Source organism: Sebastes umbrosus, chromosome 8, assembly GCF_015220745.1.
Source record: "Sebastes umbrosus isolate fSebUmb1 chromosome 8, fSebUmb1.pri, whole genome shotgun sequence".
Classification (NCBI taxonomy): Eukaryota; Metazoa; Chordata; class Actinopteri; order Perciformes; family Sebastidae; genus Sebastes; species Sebastes umbrosus.
The window spans coordinates 3,107,456-3,119,471 of record NC_051276.1 but is presented as its reverse complement, the minus strand read 5'-3'; the positions used below and the strand labels follow the sequence as shown (position 1 = coordinate 3,119,471).

Here is a 12,016-nt window from a genome sequence, read left to right as displayed (position 1 = left end):
TTAATGAACTTAGATTATCAAGAGAAAGAAGAGACACAGCTTCTGTCTTCACTCCCATTCAGCCACAAGAGTATTAGCGAGGTCCAAGTCTGATGTAGGGTGATCAGGTCTGGCTCATGGTCGGTGTTCAAGTTCATCCCAAAGATTGTTGGATGGGGTTGAGGTCAGGTCTCTGTGCAGGCCAGCCATCTCCGTCCATGCTAAACTGGGAAAACAATTTCTTTACGGCGCTGGCTTTGTGCACGGGAGTATTGTCATGCTGAAACAGGAAAGGGACAAACACATACTGTTGACACAAAGTTTGAAGAACTCTATTGTCTAAACCAGTGATTCTCAAAGTGGGGTCTGTGGCACTCTCTCAGGGGGTCCGCAAAATAATTTGCTATAAATTATAAAAGTGTGCTGTATCATTAAAAAGTCCATATCTACAGATGGGGACCATTTGCGCCAATAAAACAAGCATATTGTGTCCATTACTCCCATCAAAAATCACCTTCTTACAATTTATGATATGGATGTTTTCCCAAATATATACTTTTTATAGATACAGTTTAGAGAGGAGAAACCTTCCACACCATTTCAGGTCTTATTTTCAAATGAATTCACACCCTTATCTAATCTTTATCTCAGGGCCGGCTTAAGGCGTAGGCCATATAGGGGGTCGCCTCAGATACCACCTTCGTTCGCCGTTTAAAAAAATAAAAAAATAAAAAAAATAATTTAAAAAAATACTTGTGGGCGCCCTTCCCCATTTTCTGCATTGAGGTAACAAATGAACAAATAAATAAATAAAAAAGAAATACACTTCCCCCCCCGTTACTCGTTGTAGTAAAACCGACTAATTACTTTTTAGCCAACAATATGAGGGACCAATTCTTTATTTATATTATAATAAATGCAGTTATTTTGAAAATAAAAATGGTGGATGTATGTTCAACATATAATTGTATGTCAATTGGCTAACTTCATCAATAAGTTTTTTTTTTTTTTATTTGAATATTTCCTTGTAGTATAGAGTTCAACTTCTCCCAAGCAACAGATGTACTTGTTTTACTTTGAAAAGGTTAACCGGAACTTTCGTCCTCCTACCTAGTGTTTGGTGTACGCTGGACGCCCAGCCGATGTATAATAGGTTTTATTACAACTCCTTTCTTGTTTTATCTATTTTAATAATAAAGTACCAGCTAAACCAGTTCCTGCCTCGTAGCTTCATTGACCAGGGTCGCTACAATATTTTGGTATAATAAACACAAAAACATGTGTTCATAAACATGCTCTTATTTTGAAAGTTATCACGGAAGACTTTTTTTTATTCCGTGTAACTTGACCCCGGTGTGGCGGCTCGCTCTCCTCCCTGTTGCTATGGAAACAGGGCCGGTCCAGGTGGAGCCACTGACTGGCGTCTTCTCCGTCACGTGGGGGTCTCTGGGTCTCTGAGCGGCGGAGAAAGTAGCGGTAGTGTCTCTGTCTCTGTCTCTGCGTTCACACTAACGGAGGAGACTTTGTGAGAACAACCTGCTCAGCCGTCATTCCTCCTCGATAACCGATAAAAGAGAGGCTGACAGCGGTTTGTCGTCCTCACCTGGACGGCGGGACGAGCTGGTTCAAAGAAGGTAAAACAGAAGAATCATTCTTTTCACTGGAAACGAGTCTTTAGGGGACAGACATGTTGTTTGTGGACGCTTTCTGGAGGGACATATATGTTGACTCCTCGTGCTGACGGTGTTTCCTCCGCTGTAGTGTTTTAGTGATAAACTGACATTATTTTACCCGGGGTTTTACTGGCTGAAGAAGCCTCCTGTAGCTCGAGCTGAAGCGGTGACGCCTGTATATATCTGAGCTCGTTCTGAGGACTGAGGACAGAGGACCGGGGACCGGGGCAGCCAGCCGGAGGACAAACACCCAGGAAACATGATGCATCATGGAGTCTGATCATCTCAACTTTGAGCAACAATTAGATGTCGGGTCCAGTGAGGGCACGGACAGCAGCAGCATCACAGACGAGCAGATAACAGACTAATCCTCCCTCTCTTTAGTCTGTTGTGAATGTTTGACTCTCCTGCTCGTGGACGTTACACGCACCTAAAGGACCTGGTGGACCTGGTGGACCTGTGGGACGGGGCAGTGTGTGTTGTGATGCTCCATCTCTTTTCAGGTGTCACTTTTGGTTTCTCCAGTAAGATCTGTGCTCTCCCACAATGGCTCGCTTCAAAGGCGTTCGGGGGTTCGGAGCACGCAGTCCCGCGGGCCCGCCGGGCAGAGGGGCCAGCCGGCAGCCGGGGCCTCCTCCTCTGGGGGTCCCCAGGGTGTACAAGCAGACCATGGCCCAGAGAGCCAGGACCATGGCCATCTACAACCCCATCCCCGTCAAACAGAGCTTCCTCACCGTCAACCGCTCTCTCTTCATCTTCAGCGAGGATAATTTCATACGGAAATATGCCAAAAAGATCACCGAATGGCCATATCCTTACAGTCCTGTCTAACCAGCATATATGCAGTTCTATTACGCCGAACTCCACGGCAAAATAGGTCCATTTAAGGTCCCTTACTTACCGGCATAAGATGCAAGTATCTAGGTAATGATACACTATCTTAAATGAAACGAAATTATAGACCCTTTAATTCGGCTTATATACAATATGCAAAGAAGCCTTTATACCATTAAATGTCAAACTTCTACAGTTGGTTCTCCTGTTGTTTCCACAGCCTTAATTATAGAGGGCAGTGCGGCAGCTATAGGGCCATAATTGGGAGCTCTTCAGTCAATTTTCTGTAGAATATAAATATGCTGCCAGGTCTTATTTCAGAAAAGTTCTGTTGACAGGAAGGGAACCTCAAAGAGACACATTTCTGATGGAGTTCGGCTCTTTTTCACATTTCAACCTTTAATCAGTTAATAATTACCCGAAGGAAGTGAGGGCATAACATGTTGCTTGGTGTTTTTGGCAAGTTCATAAATGTGTTTTATGTCACTTCTATTACAGGGGTTTCTTGTCAACGATAATCCAGGAATATTTCTGCAGTTCGTCTCTATTGTGGGCAGATGGAGTGAAACCTCTGGTCAGAACAGGCATCATGCATCCTAATGCTGAATTCATGAATTGGGTTAGGGCACTTGAAGGTTTAAAGTGTACTTGGTAGACCATTGTCTTGGTGAGGGCTGTAGTCTGCAGATGGTGCTGTCCAGGGTGCTGAACTCCCAGCAAACAGCAGGCTGGCCTCAGCATCAAGGCGGTGGCAAACTGCATGGGTGTGACACCAAACAAACAAGCCGTAGCAATAAAATGCAGCAGGATGCAGGTTTCAAATTAGAAAACAACAAAATGAATTCTCACTCTTGCAGATTTGAATAGTTTCTGAGGAAAAGTGAGTGTTATAGGTGCTGCAATTAATTCACATTAAGTTGTGTAATGGGCTCCATTACTTAAGTCACTGGTTGGTTACCCCCCGGTGCTGAGCAAACATTTATCATGCTTTGATGCTGCAGTGAGTGCATTACTGAGCCTGTTATCCCGATGCAGAGCAATCATGGCAACGCTGCAGGAGGATCTATTGTGGCCCCCGAGCATCTGGAGGCTCGGTGGCTGGTGGCCATTGGCCAGCTCCCTCTCCTGAGGATGTCCTCCTCCTGGCAGAGCTGGAACAGTCCTGAGGGGATGCTGGAATACCCAATAATGTGCACATATCTGTGTATAATGTCTTTAAAATAAGAAGAATGAGAAACTCTCCTCTTACTTGATACTGCAGAAATGTTGCATACTGATGAGGGTCCCAACATTTTTTATCTGACAGGGAAAGAGAGGATTTGACTGTGAACTAGTTTCTATGGAGGACTGTATGGGGATATAAACGGCTAACAAACTAGTTTGTGGACATTAAGGTTAAAAGGACACTCCACCAAATTTACAAGTTACAAGTTCAGTTTACTCGTACATGAGGAGGAATAGTCAGCCAGTGACAACTGTTTTATGTCTTCTGTGGCTCTCTAAGGGAGCTTCCCAAAGTCTGAAAAAAATAACCCTGGTGATGTCATCGAGGTTATCTCAGCCTGCGAATGGGACTTTAAAAATGTAACTGGAAGCCTGCATCATAAATTGGGGCTGTGGGTTTTCACAGAAGTCGGCATTAATAAGGCAGGGTGGGGGCTGATGGGGGTGGATGTTCTAATGAAGGATCCTATGGGATTGCATTATGGGAAAATTAGAGCCCAGTGTTTCTGGAGTTTGATCCATAGGGATTAAAAATCCGGATATCTCAACCTCTGCTGCTTCCATTTTGACTATGGAAGTAAATGACTAAATCCACTTTCAGTAATGCTGTGTCCCAATTCAATACTACATACAAACTGTATACAATAATTACTATGTACTAGTCTTTACTTTATACCGTTTTAGCAGTTAGCATACAAGAAATCGACATACTTTACCAGTTTATACAAAGTTGTACAATATGTGTGCCATGGACCATATTCACACAGCGGCCGAGTTGCTCTTACATCACACTCAGTGGGAAGGATCAGTGGAAACTAGTCAGACAGCTATATAGCTGTGGTGAAGTGGTCCAAGCATTTGACTTGTGTACCCCAGCTAAGTGCTGAAACAAGTGTTGTGGATGTAACCTTCAATCCAGTTGCTGTATCCCTTTGTTTGGATTCTTTTGGAGATCTTTATAGACTTGTCTGTCCACATTTGATGGTTTCAACACTTAGCTGGGGTACACAAGTCAAATGTTTGGACCACTTCACCACAGCTATATAGCTGTCTGACTAGTTTCCACTGATCCTATAAGTATATTGATTTCTTGTATGCTAAAACAGTATAAAGTATAGACTTGTATGAAGTAATTATTGTATATCCTACAATTTGTGTATATGGTCCATTGGATGTCACTCAAACTGCCACTTCAGATTGCTACAGCCAATTACAATTAACAATGTTAGCAATTAAAAATACTATTGTTTAGGGTGTTCTTCGCTGTGAGCAGTTCCTCCATTTTCTTTGTGCATTGCATTGTGGGAGAATGTGGGGGGTGGGACTATACATCTTAAAACAAGCATTAGTAAGCCCACTTTAAGTATACTAAATTGTGTCACTTTTCCAGTGTGAAGACACTGCATACTCAACAGCTGCTTAGAATTAGTATTTAGTATGAACTTGTCTGTCTGAATCTGCTGTAAAACTGTAGCTGCTTTAAAATTTGTGGATGCTAGACGTTATGTCTTTACATTTGCTAGAATGATCACCAAACACCAAGCAACATGTTATGTCCAGAGAGTATGTTCCCAGTAGTGTTTTTTAAGAGTTTAGGGTGGATTTTTCCATTTTTCCATGGAAATTTGATGGATTGGTTTAATGGCGTTGTTTGTGTTTGCATGTGTAGCAACCTGTGAATGTGCTTTCCATAAGAGTTCCTTAACACCTTCACTCCATTTGAGTACATGATCCTGGCCACCATTATAGCAAACTGCATTGTGCTGGCCTTGGAGCAACACCTACCGGCCTCCGACAAAACGCCAATGTCAGAGCGTTTGGTAAGTGCTTTCCATTTCCTACTGTACAGCTCTTCATGTCTCATGCAGTAGAAAAAGATAGTAGACTGCAACCGCTGTGATACTCTGCTGTGTCTGACTGCTGCAATTATGCTCTGCTTAATCCACACCCCCCCAGTCCATGTGTTCAAGGATTTGAAAATTTCAGAGCCAAAATACATTGAGTGAAAGTATCAAATGTTCAAATATGACCTGAAAACATGCAGCAGTAGTGACGCTGCTGTCATGAATTCCTCAACAGTAGATTTATTTAAAGATAGTTTTGAATACAAAGTAGGATTACATTTGATTTTAATTTGTCCCTCCTCCTCAGCACTGCAGGTGAAGCAGAATCCTGCAGAGCTGCCTTTGATCCCCCCCTGTGTATCATTACCTCAGGTTACCCCTGCTGCACACCCCCCACCCCCCACCCCAGATCTCTTGTTAAATCTTTCCATGAAAGAAGCAAGTGCTGTGAAGCCTTCTGCCCAATCAAAGAGCTGCTGGTGGCGGAGGGTTTGGGGGGGGCAGAGCTGTTTAAGAATGAAATGCCACTCCCCGAGGCAAGGAGCCTCTGAGCTACCCGCTGTCATTGATCCACTCCCTGAGATGGGCTGAAACCCCCGTCTGACAGACATACCACAGAGTTCATGATGATATGATCACGTGATCAGATATGTCATCAGGACTGTGCCCACTCCCATGTTGATAAGAGTATTAAATACTTGACAAATCTCCCTTTAAAGTACTATATGTAACAATTTATCACTTTGTATTGCCAATGTGTGGACGGATTGTAATGAATCTTAAAAACCGAGATGTTCACCTGACTTTATTGATTGCCTATAACAGCGCTAAGGTTAGCCAGCTAGCTGTAACTTAGCTACATGGTGTGTGGATCTGCCGCTGGTTGCTTTGTAACGTTAGCTGATAAAGTAATTGACAGACTGCAAGCTAGTATCATGGAGCCAATGGTCCAAATTAAATATTGGGACATTACAGAACATTATTCAAAGATATATGATTGTAATATATATAATTGCTCGGAGCACAAGCATGCGCAACAGGATGCTGACTACGATTCATTTAACAGCCACAGGTGTCATTAATAACAAGGATTTTCTTAAAGTTACATATAGTACCTTTAAGGTACATTTTAAACAAATACAAAAATTGTGATTAATATGCGATTAATCACAATTGTGATAATCATGACAGCCCCAGTCATTTTTTTTTAACTGTAGGACACCTTAATGTCCTAAGGTGCCAAAATTCCCAGAAAAGAAATCAGAGGACATGACTGCAGTGTCCTCAATGGTAGTAGTTCCTGAGAGTTCTTCAGGGTGTTGAAGCATCTGATACAGCACTGGAGATTCTCACGGGATACTGAATCTTTATAGACCTACAGACTGATACCCTGGAGCTGTTGGAAGAAATTCATATGGACCCTTTTTTATTGGAGGGTGATGACATTGACTAGCCAATATCAGGCCAGATGGAAGTGTGTAATTTCCTGAATCCTCCTTACTCTACTCTGCTTTTTCCTCGCAGGACGACACAGAGCCCTACTTTATTGGAATATTTTGTTTCGAGGCTGGCATCAAGATCATCGCCCTGGGCTTTGCCTTTCACAAAGGCTCCTACCTGCGTAATGGCTGGAATGTAATGGACTTTGTGGTGGTCCTAACAGGGTGAGTAGCACTGGCCTAATGGCTTATACAGCTGCTAACTGACAGAGCTGATGGGCAGCAGCGATTAATGAGGGGAGGGGAGAGCTCTGTTGTGTGTGCGTGTGTGTGTGTGTGTGTGTGTGTGTGTGTTGCGTTTCTAATGATCAGTAGAGCCGAGCCATTCCAGATGGCAGGGTGTTTTCTTCCTGTCTGAATAAACAGTCTTGATAATGTGGTATTGTCCACGTTAGACATACAGAAAACCAGAGGGACTCCTTGTATATACAGTGCAGAAATTACTGCAACATCAGATTTCAGTGAAATGTTTTTTGGTGGTGCCCCAGCACACCTTTAGAAATTATTTTCAAGCACAAACGAGTTTTGCCTTCAGTTGAAATTATTTTGAATTTTCCAGTAGTGATGGTCAGAGCTTGTTTCAATACGTTGTGTCGGAGCTTGTGTCAAATGACGACTACCACGTGGTCGACGAAGTCCGAGGCTTCAGACGTCACTGATGCTTTTCAAAGTGCTTCTTTGGTTTGACGGCTTGCAGCTCAACTATATGCACAGCTGATACATACTATAGCATTGAGGACGAGAAGAGAGGAGAATACTTGAGAGATATGTTGATGTACTCTAGAAGATCATATACAGACGTAGGCAAAATTGTTGGTACCCTTCCGTTAAAGAAAGAAAAACCAACAATGGTCACTGAAATAACTTGAAACTGACAAAAGTAATAATAAATAAAAATTCACTGAAAATGAACTAATGAAAATCAGATATTGTTTTTGAATTATGGTTCAGCAGAATCATTTAAAAAAACAAACTAATGAAACTGGCCTAGACAAAAATGATGGTACCCTTAACTTAATATTTTGTTGCACAACCTTTTGAGGCAATCACTGTAATCAAGCGATTTCTGTAACTCTCAATGAGACTTCTGCACCTGTCGACAGGTATGTTGGCCCACTCCTCGTGAGCAAACTGCTCCAGCTGTCTCAGGTTTGAAGGGTGCCTTCTCCAGACTGCATGTTTCAGCTCCTTCCACAGATGTTCAATAGGATTTAGATCCGGGCTCATAGAAGGCCACTTCAGAATAGTCCAATGTTTTGTTCTTACTCATTCTTGGGTGTTTTTAGCTGTGTTTTGGGTCATTATCCTGTTTGAGGACCCATGACCTGCAACTGGGACCAAGCTTTCTGACACTGGGCAGCACATTTCGCTCCAGAATGCCTTGATAGTCTTGAGATTTCATTGCATCCTGCACAGATTCAAGACACCCTGTGCCAGATGCAACAAAGCAGCCCCATAACATAACCGAGCCTCCTCCATGTTTCACATTAGGTACAGTGTTCTTTTCTTTGGATGCTTCATTTTTGCGTCTGTGAACATAGAGCTGATGTGACTTGCCAAAAAGCTCCAGTTTTGTCTCATCTGTCCAAAGGACATTCTCCCAGAAGCTTTGTGGCTTGTCAATATGCATTTTGGAAAATTCCAGTCTCGCTTTTTTATGATTTGGTGTCCTCCTCGGTTGTCTTCCATTAAGTCCACTTTGGCTCAAACAGTGACGGATGGTGCGATCTGACACTGATGTACCTTGACCTTGGAGTTCACCTCTAATCTCTTTGGAAGTTGTTCTGGGCTCTTTGGTTACCATTCGTATTATCCGTCTCTTCAATATGTCATCAATTTTCCTCTTGCGGCCACGTCCAGGGAGGTTGGCTACAGTCCCATGGACCTTAAACTTCTGAATAATATGTGCAGCTGTAGTCACAGGAACATCAAGCTGCATGGAGATGGTCTTATAGCCTTTACCTTTAACATGAAGGTCTATAATGTTCTTTCTGATCTCCTGAGACAACTCTCTCCTTAGCTTTCTGTGGTCCATGTTCAGTGTGGTACACACCATGATACCAAACAGCACAGTGACTACTTTTCACCCTTTAAATAGGCAGACTGACTGATTACAAGTTTGAAGATACCTGTGATGCTATTTACAGGACACACCTTAGTTTAACATGTCCCTATGGTCAAACTATTTTACATCTTTTCTAGGGGTACCATCATTTTTGTCCTGGCCAGTTTCATTAGTTTGTTTTTTAAAATGATTCTGTTGAACCACAATTCAAAAACAATGTCTGATTTTCATTAGTTAATTTTCAGTAAATTTTTATTTTATTATTACTTTTGTCAGTTTGAAGTTATTTCAGTGACTATTGTGGGTTTTTCTTTCTTTAACGGAAGGGTACCAACAATTTTGCCTACGTCTGTAAGTATGCAAACATTTCAATCTGATACAAAGTAACAAAAGGTCATTAAAGTCATTATTTAATGACTATGACTTTAATGACCTTTTATTAAAGTCATATATTAATGAATATCCTTCTCCAAATCACATCACATTACATTGAGCCATAATCACTTTTGCCTAGTATTTGTCAGGGAGAAAGCCCCAGAGCTTCATAAGACTTTGTCTGCCCATCACTAGTTTCCAAATGTTGACAGGAGTTGTTTTTTCTGGATTAATCAATACATTATTCAGTCTATGAAATGGTAAATATAATGACAAATACCAGTGACAAGTTACTCGGGCCCACAGTAATATCTTAAAATTGCTCAGCCTATTTTGTTTTACCCAACAGTCAAAAAGCCCTAAGGTAACAAATCCGTTTTTTAATAACTATAATCAGAAAATGTTTAGTATTTTAATTGATAACCCTTTAAGCTGTTATCACAGTTATTGTTCTTTAGCAAACTGATTAACTGAATCATTGTTTCAGCACTTTGTAAAGCTGACATGGCCAAAATGTTTATGATCGGTGTGGACTATTAGGACTGGGTTAATGTTGACTTTGATCCTCAGCAGTTGATTGTACTCTATATCATACACTTCCTACAAAATATTGACATATAATTACTGGTTTAGTTAGCTGTAGAAATGCCAAGCAGGCTTTAAAATGTTTCTAGACAGTTGTAAGCTCTTGTTTTCATTCTATCATCTCACATTGGCTGTGGAGTAAACAGAGAGGATCCCTTGGTATCGGATGAGAAAGCTAGTATGGGAATAGGGCTGTTGGTGCGTGTTGTGGGTGGGGAGTGGAGGGTGGGGGGGTGGAGAGCAGAGGAGGCAGGAGTGTTGGGGGTTGGTGGGGAGGGCGGGGATAGCGACATAGGATGCTATTACGCTGCAGAAAGTCCCTTGGCGCTTGCCGGTTTCACCAGAGTACGGCCCAGCCTCTCTTACATAATGATACAGAGATTTATTTGGGGCTTGTGTGAGGAACGTCATTGCAATAAACAGGGCCTCCGCCAATTCCCAGACCTCTCAACATCTCAACATCCCCGCCCCTCCCTCTGGAAGTCACTGGGAGTCACTGGGCCTTAATCCTGTTGGCTGAAAAGAAGGGGAAGCAGTTAGTGGGAAATATGATAAATGCCATCCAGTCTGGAATGATGCCGAGATCTGTTTGTGTGTGTGTCTGCACATGTCTTCGATCATACTAGTGCTCTGTGTTGTTTTATCCTCTTTACTACAAACCAGTAGTGTCATGTATGTTCCAAAGCAAACCATAATATTTTAGATGTTTGAAAACGTTGTTTTTTTTCTACCTTCCAGGCAGTAAAAGGTTACCATTCATTTCACTAGTGTGACAATATACTTGCAGATTTGCAAGTTGCAATAACAATAATGTACGCTTTAGTCACGTTGTTGGTTTTGGTCTTTTCATGGGATTTGTTGACAAAAAGGAAAAAATGCACAAGACCAGCCTTATCCTTTCAGCAGTTTTCAAGTGTGTGAGTTAAATGTCATACCAGACTGAAATGAATTGAGCGCTGAGATCAGTACTGAGCTACTGACTACGTAAGGATCTTGGGGGTCTCTCTACCGGGCCATCAGTGGTATACTGCGATATTTAGCATGAACATCCCTTGACTTGAACAAATACAAACAAACAAAACAAAAATGAGTGTACAGCTTTATTAACATTAGCAACAGGCAGGCTTAAAGGTGCAGTTTGCTAGTTGTCTAGGAGTGTAACGAGTGTCTACTGCATCGATGTATCGATTTATATTCCTACGATCCAACTACATCGATAGTTACTTGGCAAGTTGTCCGTCACGGGAGACGTATATCGATATAAAATCCATTTGAAACTCAAAAATCAGTTGTATTGATACTAAGGATTTGCACCTTGTATTTAAGGACGACAAACATCATATGAAAGTATTTTTTAGCACTTTTATTAGTAAAGATCTGTTAAACGTTTCTCCGGTTCACTCTCTAGACATGCGTCAGCTTGCCAGCTCTGCCCTCTGCAGCGTGAGCACGCATCCATGGCTTGCATGCAGACGAATAGCGCGCTGGACTCCTCAATCTCTCACGTGAGAGGTAGCGGCGTGGAGGGAGATGAGCACCGGTCTGCATGAGACGAGGGCGGCTTCACCCACAGGTGCTTTCCCCGCGCGCTGTTGGTTTTTCATTCAGAGAAAATGACTTTCCTTTCCCTGTCATGATATCTATGTGCACGTAGTATCAGCCTCACGTATCCAGCCGGAGAGCAGACGGTCCGCGAGGCAAATCATCACGACGGGAGTAAAGTATAAAACAAAACAGAAATTCAACTAACGTTAGTCTTACGTAGTTTTAAAATGTTTTTCCGTATGTTTTCATGTTTGAAAAGAGCCCAAATGAACACTGTAGGTGTACTACTTGATTACTATCAGCCGATTATTTAAACAGCGTTTCTATAGGAATGATTCTGTCCCAAGCTGTTTGATCACTATCAGCTGTTTGATCACTATCAGCTGTTTGATC

At 42.1% G+C, this 12,016-nt stretch overlaps 1 protein-coding gene across 5 annotated transcripts in view; it reads left to right on the top strand.

Moving 5' to 3' along the window:
* The first annotated feature begins 27 nt into the window (after window positions 1-27).
* cacna1ba (calcium channel, voltage-dependent, N type, alpha 1B subunit, a) overlaps window positions 28-12,016 on the top strand; it is a 200,718-nt gene continuing 188,729 nt past the window's right edge. For 4 of the 5 annotated variants that reach the window (XM_037776831.1, XM_037776826.1, XM_037776827.1 and 1 more), the window contains exons 1-3: window positions 28-2,461; window positions 5,425-5,530; window positions 7,079-7,218. In XM_037776831.1, coding sequence (XP_037632759.1) covers window positions 2,199-2,461; window positions 5,425-5,530; window positions 7,079-7,218 — 509 coding nt within the window. In that variant the 5' untranslated portion in view covers window positions 28-2,198. The remainder of the gene's footprint in view (window positions 2,462-5,424; window positions 5,531-7,078; window positions 7,219-12,016) is intronic. The other variant, XM_037776829.1, reaches the window with a different exon arrangement.